The sequence below is a fragment of the Nelumbo lutea genome, chromosome 1 (genome assembly GCF_056320005.1).
Source record: "Nelumbo lutea isolate HS-2025 chromosome 1, American lotus-T2T, whole genome shotgun sequence".
Taxonomy (NCBI): Eukaryota; Viridiplantae; Streptophyta; class Magnoliopsida; order Proteales; family Nelumbonaceae; genus Nelumbo; species Nelumbo lutea.
This window is the reverse complement of record NC_142684.1, coordinates 170,130,055-170,142,359: the sequence shown is the minus strand read 5'-3', so window position 1 is coordinate 170,142,359 and position 12,305 is coordinate 170,130,055. Positions and strand designations below refer to the sequence as shown.

At 35.5% G+C, this 12,305-nt stretch overlaps 1 protein-coding gene across 8 annotated transcripts in view; it reads left to right on the top strand.

Annotated features, from left to right (window-relative positions):
• Positions 1–6,955, top strand: part of LOC148879128 (uncharacterized) — a 207,098-nt gene extending 200,143 nt beyond the window's left edge. For 7 of the 8 annotated variants that reach the window (XM_088960546.1, XM_088960544.1, XM_088960551.1 and 4 more), the window contains 2 exons: positions 6,095–6,225; positions 6,321–6,955. In XM_088960546.1, coding sequence (XP_088816672.1) covers positions 6,095–6,160 — 66 coding nt within the window. In that variant the 3' untranslated portion in view covers positions 6,161–6,225; positions 6,321–6,955. Of the gene's footprint in view, positions 1–6,094; positions 6,226–6,317 lie in introns of all 8 variants that reach the window. The other variant, XM_088960541.1, reaches the window with a different exon arrangement.
• The last annotated feature ends 5,350 nt before the right edge of the window (positions 6,956–12,305 follow it).

Sequence of the window (12,305 nt, the reverse complement as noted above, 5' to 3'; positions counted from 1 at the left end):
GTTTGTTGCTTTGGGGGAGGGTGACAAGGTATATAGACTTAAGAAGGCTATTTATGGACTCAAACAATCTCCCCGTGCATGGTTTAGGAGATTTAGTGAAATGGTAAAGGAAGTTTGGAATGAAACAGTGTTAGGTTGACCATTCATATTTAGCTATGAATCCAATGCTGGGAAGATCATATTGGTGGTATATGTAGACGATATTGTTATCACAAGCAGTGACAAATTAGGGATTGACAGGTTGAAGACTTACTTACATGATCACTTCCAAACAAAGGATCTTGGAAATTAAGATACCTCCTAGGGATAGAGGTAGCGAAGTCCAAGAATGGTATTAATCTGTGCCAGAGGAAATATGTTCTTGATCTGCTAGAAGAAATAGGGTTGTTAGGTTCTAGACCAGCTGAAACACCCATGGAACCAAATGTTAAGTTGAGTAGTGATGCAGGTGAGGAGTTTGAGGATCTGGGAAGGTACAGAAGGTTAGTGGGTAAGCTAAATTACCTAACCATCACTCGACCTGATACCTCATTTGCAGTCAGTGTAGTGAGTCAGTTTATGCAAAATCCTCGAATTCCACATTGGGAGGTGGTCCTAAGGATTGTGTGGTATTTGAAAGGAGCTCCGGGTCGTGGTTTGTTATATAAGAGTGGAGGAAGTCTTGAGATAGAGGAATACACGAATGCTGATTGGGCCAGTTCCATATCTGACAAAAGGTCCACTACAGGGTATTGAACTTTCTTGGTGGGAACTTAGTGACATGGAATAGTAAGAAGCGGACAGTGGTAGCAAGAAGCAGTGTAGAGGCTGAATATAGAGCCATGGCACACAAAACATGTTAACTAGTGTGGTTGAAACATCTCCTAGAGGAGATGGGATACTCAATTGACACTCCTATGAAGCTATATTGTGATAATCAAGCTGCAATTCATATCTCCTCTAATCCAGTGTTTCACAAAAGGACGAAGCATATAGAAGTTGATTTCCACTTTGTACGTGAGAAGGTCCTTAATGGAGTGATAAGTACAACATATGTGAACACAGGAAATCAATGGGCAGATCTGTTTACCAAAGGGTTGAGTCGGGGAAGAGTGGACTACGTATGTAACAAGCTGGGACTATATGACATATACTCACCAGCTTGAGGGGGAGTGTTAGAGTCGGCTGTAGAAGGGTAGTCTAGACCTTTTATATTAAGTTATATGTTAAGTGTTTAGCTGATGTGGCTCTCACTTAAGTGAGGGCATAATAGTAATTCATGTTTATTTAGAAAAGTATAAATAAAGACTAGCCAACTAGAGAAGACAGGTTTTTCTCTCTAGTTCGACTGGAACTATTCTTTCTCTCCTCCTTCTTCGTCTCCTTCTTCTCCTTCTCCCTTTTCTCCTTCTTCTTATCTGAAACCATACGGACAATGTATCTCAATTTTATTAGGAAGTAAGGACTTACTTTCAGTTCAAGAGGTTTATGCCTTTGTTCAGTCTGAAAAGAGTAGAAGTGTGATGAATTGTGCAAAGGGGGAGTAGGTTGCACTAGCAGTCCGAGGAGGTACAAGTTCAAATGTCGGAGGCTCTTTTAAGAAGGGTGATTCATAGAAGAGAATGAACAACAAAGACAAGCTTTGGTGTACTCACTATCAAAAGTCTAGGCACACTAGAGACCCTTGTTGGGACCTCCATGGGAAGACTAAATGGGCTCAAGAATTGAGTAAGAAACCAGCATCTAATCAAAGTAAGAAGCCAGCCCAACAAAATCAGAAGGTACAAAGCCAGATTGGTGACCAAAGGGTTTACACAAGTATATGGAGTAGACTATGCAGAGACCTTTGCTCCAGTAGCCAAGATGAATTCTATCAGAATCCTCCTTTCACTAATAGCTAATCTTGACTGAGAACTTCACCAGTTGAACAATAAAAATGCATTCTTGAATGGTAACCTAGAGGAGGAGGTGTACATGACTCAACCTCCAGGTTATTGTGCCAAAGACAGTGAGCAGAAGGTGTGTAGGTTAAAAAAATCATTATATGGGTCAGTGATTTAAAAGGCACGCCTAGGCTCACAGGCAAGGCGCATTTTGGGGTATGCTCCTCACCCAGGTCCTAGTCACACCCCTTTCAAAAGGCACATGCTTAGTGCGCCTAGGCATGCACCTGATGCGCCTTGCGCCTCAGCCCAAGCGTGCGCCTTTTCAAAATTTTGCGCTTTTTGTTTTTTTTTTTTTCAATCTAATGACTGGGTCAGGGGCTCTACCCTCGGACCCCCGACCACGACCCACAAGGCAAGCCCAAACAACCAAAGCTCTGAGAACCCCCTATTTGCTAATGTTGTTCATTCATTCATTGCAATAAAATATCTTCCAAAGGCAATGAAAGTTACAAAATCATTATTTTTTATGTGATAAATAAGAATTTCAGACTCTAACATAGACTTGTTCGGGCTTGCCTCAAGGGGTGTGGTACAAAGGTGACTCATAGAATCAAGAATGCAATATGTTTTACATCACATTAACTACTTGAAGCAATGCAATAAAGGAGAATAAGAGATTGTGGGTTTTACATGCTTGCAAATGCTTTATATGTTTGCTTTTATTTTTAAATTTTCATATGAATACGCTTTACATGTTATGTTTATGTACTTTAATTTTAGATAATAGGTTTTTTAAAAATTTATTTTAAAATTTATGTTTATATTTTTTATTAACATTATGTTTAATATTTTTTGCATTTTTTTAATTTTTTTGGCTTTTTTTGAATTTTCTGACATTTTTTTTATTTTTTAGTTTCTTTTTGTAGTATTGAACCTTGCTTAAAAAGATGTGCACCTTGCCTTGTGCCTTGCGCCTCAGGCGCAAATTGACCCTTGCGCTTTTAAAACACTGATATGGGTTGAAACAATCACCTCGGGCCTGGTTTAGCAAGTTTCACTTAGTTGTACACCAGATGGGGTTCAGACAGTGCCAGTCAAATAATATTTTGTTTGTGAAGAAGGGTAAAGGAAAAATTGTAGCTTTAATTGTGTATGTTGATGACATAGTGGTCATAGGAGAATAGAAGACTGAAATATAGAAGCTGAAGAAATTCTTAGCCACTCAATTCAAGGTGAAAGATCTAGGCTCCTTATGTTATTTCCTTGGGATTAAAGTCGCCCGATCTAAAAAGGGCATCTTTATTTCCCAAAGGAAATATGTACTAGATCTTTTAGAGGATGCAGGCAAGTTAGGGGGGAAGCCAATTGATTCACCCATTGAACCTAACCATCAGTTGCGAGACAGTCAGGGGCAGGTTTTGAAAGATGTGAAGAAGTTCCAAAGACTTGTAAGGAGACTCTTATATTTGTCTATGACCACACCTGATATTGCCTATGCAGTGAATGTCCTTAGTCAATTCATGCATAATCCTGAGACAACTCAATTTGAAGCTACAGAAAGGATCCTTAGATACCTCAAAAAGTTCCCGGGAGATGGTTTGCTATTCCAGAAACATGGGTATTTGAAGGTTGGAGTGTATATAGATGTTGATTGGGTAAGGGTAGTCGATGGAAGAAAGTCTACTAGTGGGTATTGTACCTGGAGAAGTAAGAAGCAAAGTGTGGTGGCTAGGTCTAGTGCTTAAGTGGGAATACAGAGCTATGTCTCATGGAATTTCTGAAATCATGTGGATAGAAAACCTATTAAGTGAACTAGGTTTTGCAGTTAACAAACCCATGTCACTCTATTGTGACAATAAAACTACTGTCAACATTGCTGCTAACCCAGTCCTCCATGATAGAACAAAACATATTGAAGTGGACAAGCATTTTATTAGAGAAAAACTTGTGAGTGAAGAAGTGTTCACTCCATATGTCAGCTCAAAAGAACAACTTGTAGACATCTTCACCAAGGGCCTTCATCGTGTGCGGCATAATGATTTGTGTGACATGTTGGGCATGATTGACATCTATGTCCCAACTTGAGAGGGAGTGTTGGAATGTTTACTTTACATTTATGTTTCTATTCTACTTAGTTAGGGTCAGTTTGGTCTGTTTAAAATAACTTTTTTATCACTGTTCTTGTACTTTAACTACAGCAGTGGCATAAGGGTCTTTTCCCTTTTAATTATGGTCCCCCTATATATAATAATATAAGCTGGTGCTGCCAGACATATTTGAACTCTCCAAAAACGCTTCCTCTTTTCTTCTCTCTCTCTCTCTCTCTCTCTCTCTCTCCTCTGCTTCCTCCCTATTTCTCTTTTTTTCTCTGCTAATATGTTACATGGATTGTGTAGAGAAGATGGGCCGAATGGCCCATAGACTGTCATTTCATGTTATGTTATGTTTCTCTCTGTTGTGGGCCTTATTCTGGGCCCATACTCTGTAATATTCTGTTTTTTGTATTTTCCTGCTCACTCAAGGGCCTCTCTGTAATTTGTCAAAGATTAACTTATTAATAAGATGTTTAGAGTGTTAGAGAGAGGTTATGTTCGAACTTCTTACTCTCTAACACTCATTGCCGCCAGCTCTCTCTTCTCTTCTTCTCCTGTTTGTTCATTTTCTGGTTTGCATCTAATCTCAAACAGTTCCATACATCAAGTGGGCTGTTTTTCAACTGATTGCTCTTGGGTTCAAACACCTCACAGATTGTTTTCCTGGAAGATTGTGCACATTAGTATTTGGTTGCATGATAGGGACTCAACTAGTTAAAGGGGTGAGAAAATAAAAAATGTTAAAAAATTAAAAGAAATAACTTGGCTTCAGTAAGGAAAGACTCTTGAGTGACTGTGCCTAAAGGAAAACCCAAGCAAGTTAAGGTCTAGTCCCGAAGGACTGCCTTAGTTTTATTAAGCATTATGAAGAGGGCTCCTCTAAATAAAACAAAATGTTTTTCATTTTTATTAGTTTATTTCCAATCAGGATTTCTTTTTGTGAACTATCTGGTATTTGTTTCGTGATTTGTCAAAAAAAAATTTGTTTGTTGAATTTATTATTTCATCATCCATTTTGCATTGCGATGCTCTTTTCCTTGTTTTTTGACTCTTTTTTCCCCTTAATCTGGAAAATTAAGTCTGGATCGAATGCATTCACATTTTTCATTGTATTGTTGAAAATTCTGTCAGGTTTATCATATACTTGCAAATATTTTATGCATGACAAATTTGGACAGTTCTGCATGGACTCTTCTTAGAATTCAAACACTCAGATTGGAGACTTGAAAGACTAGTCCCGAAAGACTGCCTTAGTTTTATCAAGCATTACGAAGAGGGCTCCTCCAAATAAAACAAAATGTTTTTCATCTTTATTAGTTTATTTCCAATCAGGATTTCTTTTTGTGAATTATCTGATATTTGTTTCGTGATTTGTCAAAAAAAAAAATTGTTTGTTGAATTTATAATTTCATAATCCATTTTGCATTGTGATGCTCTTTTCCTTGTTTTTTGACTCTTTTTTCCCCTTAATCTGGAATATTAAGTCTGGATCAAATGCATTCACATTTTTCTTTGTATTGTTGAAAATTCTGTCAGGTTTATCATATACTTGCAAATATTTTATGCATGACAAATTCGGGCAGTTCTGCATGGACTCTTCTTAGAATTCAAACACTCAGATTGGAGACTTGAATTTTCTTTTGTTTTTTTTTCCCATGCATGTTTTGACATCCTTGCAGAAATTACCTGGGTTGCAATAGAATTTTTATAATCACCAGCACTTCTCTGTATGCATATATTTTTAGAACTTATAGAATGCCCCATTCTTTTTTTTTAATTCAATGACAAGATATCCCATGTCTAATGGTGGACATTTTTATTTATCATCATTATTTATTATCATAATACCAGTCAAACAGGAATTAATTAACCCATCCATCCTCTTCTGTGGTTTACTTAGAATTTTCCTTTCTAATGAGAAATTGTCAGTAGATGGGACAATATTTGAGAGAATAGGCTTCCCGCTTCCAGATGAGGTCCTATAAATGAAATTTAAAAAAGGTTATCTCAGTAAATAAATAATTTGGTCTTTTAACGTGTTGTGTTTTGATCATATTCTTGAGTTCTAGCAGCCGTTTGTATATTTGATGGATACTTTTGTTTAGAATGTGGTCTTACGGTAGGCCTGAATTGCAGGAAGAACGACTAAGTGTTGATGATGCTTTGCAACATCCTTATTTTCAACCTCCTCCCAAAAATTGAGCTCACAGGCATTATCAAATCTATCCTACCTTCGAGCTTTTACAGTTTTCGTTCCCTGAGAAGAGGTACCTATTTTTCATTTATTCACTGTTAGCTTGTAGTAAAGCCAGAGGAAAAGTTTCTGTTTATCATCTTAGACCCTTCAATTCTGTTAAAGCAGTCTTCAGATATTGGAAACTTCCCAAAGCACGAATCATTACTGGAATATTTAGCTTTGGCCTTGGAGGGAAGGCAGGACTCTTAATGCCCGCCCCGCTGCATAACTGGCGCACAGAGTGCCCCGTGTAGGAATTCTCTAGGTCAGTGAATTGACCCAATTGCAGGTGATCGTACACTCTGAAGAACAGCAATAAATCATCTTCAACGTCTACTCTTATGATTACTCTGCAGAATCCTACTTCAAGACCTAGAAGATCCTTGTGGTGGGAAATTGTGTATCGCCAAACACCTTGATGGATCGATCCCATCTGTTAAATTCTTCCATTCAGTGACACCATCTACCGATCTACGTATAGTTATACTGATGCAGCATTTCTATTATTCCAGCCATGTCTCCAAATATATATCCAGTTCTATTAATTCAAACTGCAACCTTGTAAGCAAGTATTACAATGCTTCTTTTTATTATGTTGGTAATTCTATTTATTTATGTTGGTTACGAATTAACCAAGAAGCCGATTGCCATGTTAATGTATAAACTTTGAAGTGTCTTACGTTCAGTCTTTTATTCTGGTTTTGGTGACTGCCAGTGATTTCTGTAGGACCTTGTGAATAAGAACATCTGTTGTTCTCTCTCTTCGTTTTCTCCCCTACTAACATGAAGTCAATTATGAACATGATAATAAAGAATTTGCAGAACTTCGACAATTGTTCCATTTTTTAACAAAAGTGCAGTCCAGTAAGGTCCTGCCGAGAAATTTTAAAAGGAGATATCCACCCTCCAAAGCCTTTTATTGGGTATAAATGAGAGACAAAACCTAACTAAGGGGTTCTAACATCTAAGAGTAGGACGACCCCACGAGTCCATGCTACATATGTAAAGTTCTCTGGAGAGCCAATCTGCTGCTTGAAGAGAACCGCATCTGAAAGGAGCTTGTGGCGATATTTGAATCTCCTTTGATCTAAACCTTTGATGCTCCACGCTCCGTTGCTGTTTGGTTCTCTCCTCAGGCTTCCCAGCTCTCTGTCACATTTATTGATGAGGTACCCAACGACTCTGCACTTAATTTATACCCCTGGAGTCTCTAGCAATACATCCAATAGCACATTATAACCATCCCTTTTTTGAGACACATCAAAGTTAATTTTGATCATATCCTCCTCGAAGGGGGGTCGCATTTGACCCATTTATTCATTCGGTTCTATTTTTTAGGCCAAAACTTCTCCGTTATAATTTTGATTAGTTTCATTAAAATCCACTGTGGCTGCCCTTGTTCACAGTGCTTTCTAGTTCATGTTTCATTCGAAAGCAGAGTTTTAAAAACCGACCCTTCAACCGGGCAGGTCAATGGCTGGTTGAAAACACTGTTCAAAATATTTTTTTGCAGCTATTCTTCCATATCCTGAATTTTTCCTAATTCTCTATAGGCATTTTGCCTTCAGATCATTTGCTTAATCTCTTCTACCATTAATTGATTCCACCTCTTCCTGGGAACCGGAGGTTGAATTTGGTCTTCCACCACCATGCTAACTTGTCTCATTAGCGGGCAATTGAAGAAAGTGTGGTTTGCACACTCTCTTCCTCTCCACAAAAAAAAAAAGGCATTGTCTGTCTATCTACATTAATTCTTCTATCACTAAGCTTTTTTTTTTTTGTGGGAGGTTTGTTCCCAATTAGGAGACAGATGAAGTTTTTTTCATTTGTTTTGAGGAATATTGAGTTTCTTCACTCTCTTCTAAATTCTTTTAGGCTGAGTTTGGTTTGAAGGAAAAAGTAGGAAAGAAAGGGAAAGGTAGGGATACAAATACAAATTGTTTATTACTCATTTTCCCTATATGCTGATTTAATTGTTTGTTACTCATTTTAACAATGTCATTTTCCCTTCTCTAACTGATTATTACGCTGTATGCTGATTTAATTGAGAGCTTTCCTTTCTCGTCCTCTCCCTATATGATTTTATCCTCCTCTCCCTAGCTTGGGATGTGTATTGCCCTAATTTCTTCAATCATGTTCCCAGTGACCTTATTTTCTAGTTACACTAAGTCTCACTTTTTGTTTGATTGGTCAGTGATGTCACTGAATGATTGAACAAATAATTTAACTGAAAAATATTCAAAATATTAAATGGATAAAAATAAAAATAAATAAAATTCATAAAAATGACTAAACAATTAATACAAATGGTGTGAGTTCCATTCTTTTAGATGAAATAGTTTATTAATTGCAAATTAGATTTAACTTTTTTTTGGAAGTATAACCTAATTTAGCTTTTAAAAATAAATTTATCAAATAAATAATAAATACCAATTAAAGTGGATTACTGCTTACAAATAAGACCTCATTTAATCTCTTAAATCATATTAAAAACAACATAAATTAATAATGATTTTCAAACAAAGTAGGTTAGATTAGATTGTCAATTAAGACCCATGTTAATTTTTCTAATTTAACTTTTTATAGTTAAATAGTAAATTTCAAATTAAATGATATTGTAGGCTTTGTAGTTGCCCCTTTGTATGGGGTCATTCTCTAGATAAAACATGGTAAGTCTCTTGAATCAAATAAAAACTCTAACCTAAATGTTTAATATAAATAATTTAAAATTTTGAAATAATTCAGATTAATGGTCCCATACTTAGTACGGGGTAATTAGTAGAATCTCTAACTCGTTGAAATAAAAACCTTGCCAGCTGGGTTAAGGTGGTTAAAGGGAGGGGTGGGCTACCTCCGTTGTTTAGCCTATAAAGAAAGAAAAGAAATAAATGAATAAATAAAAGGACTCTAAATTCTGGCCACCAGGTGACAAGTCAATTGATCCGGCTGTTTGACCACGAATTGAGAATACAGCTACCTTTTGTGTGTATTCTGTACCAAAACTGTGTTGGTACATTGACCCGGCTACCCTCTGAACCAGTGGCTGACCCGACATAATCTTTGGAGGGGTGTATCACTAAGCCATCGACACAATACGTATCAATACTTTGAACCTTATTGTGTACCTTGGTCGTAGATTTTCTTAATTAAAGTTATCATCCTCGGTTGAACCTACACCCAAATAGTTCAGTAGAACATTGTTTTGATAGGTGATAGGAGTGGTCATCAAAAACCAATAAATCAAATCGAATTACAAACCCACCAATATATGTATATTTATAGATAGTATATATTTATGTATATTATATATGTTTTTCATATATATTTTATATTATTTTTTTATATAGTACAAAAGAGGTTATACAAGAAGGGGTTACTCATCCCCAAAAATCACAAAACAAATGTATGCTAAATCCCAAGGAAGGTTAAATGCATCAAGAACCAGGTTGAGAGAAGCCGGATGAGTCATCCAATCTGCTTCTTTAGTTACTTTGCTATAGACATGCTTGTAACAACAACCACAATCCAGAAGAACGTCCAGCTGCAAGCACTCCTCAATAATTGTCTTCGGATTCCTTGGCAGATCAACATTTATAATATATCATCTATCAAGGTAATAAATATCGACACGGATCGGCCTGTGTCGGTACATTTTTTTTAATTTTATTTATTTTTTTTTTGAAACTAGTTCAGAGGGGTCGGTTTAAAGCCGCCCTCTGAACTGGTGGCTGATCCGATACAACCCTTGAAGGGGTCCATTGATAAGCCATCGGCACGATACGTATCAGTCATATCGATACTTTGAACCTTGATCTGTATATTATAAATGAATATATATGCATTATATATTATATATTATATTATTTATTATTTATAAAATAATATATTTTATTTATTTTTAGTATTTTGTTATATATTTATATATTTATTTATAATATATACTATAAATATCAAAAACTGAAAAATGAGTTTAATTCGATGGAAGGCCAAACTGATCAACCGGTTAACTAGTTGGCTTTGGGTTGGAACTCAGACCTGCTTAAGGCTGCTTCTGAGTTCTGCCTAATTAGAAAAGAAATAAAATCACTGTGATAATGCATGTCTGTCTACCTTCTGCTGATATTTACTTGAATAAATATTTTTTTCCTTGCTTTTCACTAAGGCTGCATTTAGAAATGATGCAAATGGAGTATAAATCCTGGTTTAGGGTAAATTTGCATTCTAGTTCATTTTTGCCTGTGTTTGGCAATATTACATTTTTGCATTGACAAATGACAGACCAATGCATATTTATATTGATAATAAGATGTAAAAATACATCAATAAAAAAGAAGTAAATTTTTATTCAAGTTGGCTTTTGATAAAAAAAAAACATGCTTTATTGAAATTCATGTTTGCATCCATTATGGCTAAAAGTCTGTTTGGTAAGAAGGTAAATTTGTCCCTGCAAAACTAACCCAACTTTACAATTTATATGAACCATTTTACACTCTATATATCCGCAACCACACTTATTTACATTGTTTCTAAACATAACCTAAAGCTCAATTTAGAAGGAATGCAAATACAAATATGTACAGTGCAAAATGTTACATTTTATATTACTTTATATGTATTTATACTGTATACATTTATACTCTTTCCAAACTCAGCCAGTGTTAGCACAATTCAAGCCTGACCTACACTGCCAGATAGTCTGGATTTGAACTAAATTTAGGCCCAACAGCCTAATCCATTCATCTCAAATTTGTGAAAAATTAGTCCAAATTAAACCACTTACTTTTGACAAATGATAAATGACCATGGATTAGAAATGTCGTTAATAGTAATGTAACCTATGTCGCTAAAATAGTATTAATCAATCATTACAAAATCATTTATACTAAAAAAAAAGTGTTTTGGTAATGTTACGTAATTGTCGTCAAAAATCAAACAAATGTTGCAAAAAAAAGTCACTGCAAATGTTGGTCAGTTGGTGCCCTCGTTATTCTATCTTTGGATGTATTTGGCTGCAATGGTGCAAATAAATTTGTATTGATGCAAAATTATGGCAGTGCAAATGATTTGTATGTAAATTGTAATCTATTTTATTTTGTTTGACTGCAATGAAAATGAAGTGAATTAAGACATGAAACAGAATTAAGTAAAATCCAAAACAAAATTAAACAAGAATTCACATTTTTTCATCTGCACTCCCATGCATTTTTACTAGTATAAATAAAATTGCACCGCAACCAAATGCATTCAAATAATTACTAAATTTTTTTCTTTTCATTTTTTTTTTTAATTCTAAAGAATTAAAATAGTCATTGTATTCACTCCCATTGTCAAAAATGTTTCCAGAATGAACATGATGTTGACAACTCCTAAGGACTTTATTCGATAGAGTTTAAGTTGATATAGTGTATCGAATTTAACTTTTATGATCTATACTAAAATCAAGGCAAACATCAGCTTTATTTAATTAGGGGGGCAGGGCATTTAACAAATTTTTTCAGGCAGTCTTTTGAGCATTTGAAAGCTTGAAGATCAAAATTTGGCCTCTTTTCATTTGCCAATGAAAGATAGGAAGACAAAAAGACCTGTGCCCCAAAAAGCTCACACCTCACGGAAGCTCAAAACAACCAAAATGCAAGAAGCTTCAAATGAAACTTCTCTTGCCTTTTCACACCTAAAATCTTTTATTTAACAGCCCAGTAGACTCCAAAATCTCAATACATCTTTTAGGCATCATTCCTAAAAAGGTTTTCTAAATGGCACTTTAGTTATTAAAATTCTAGTTTCAAGTGTGGTATTCATCAAAATTCACGGGATACTTTGATTGGTCAAAACTCTTCCTGAATCATGTCTTTCCGGTATCATTGATTTTTCCAAGATTTATACATTTTATGATTCTTTTTGGTATAGATAAACCCAATATTTGGCCCACCAACTGAACAGTGTATACATATGACTTGCCGAGGAAATTCATTCATTAAGACTTCTACACCAATGCCAAAATTTTAATCTTTGCGTACAATTTATATTTTGAATCCTCCATACGTACAAGATGGGTTTATCTGTTAACCTCGTTTCATTTATCATTTTCTTGTGAAGCAGTAGATTGCCACG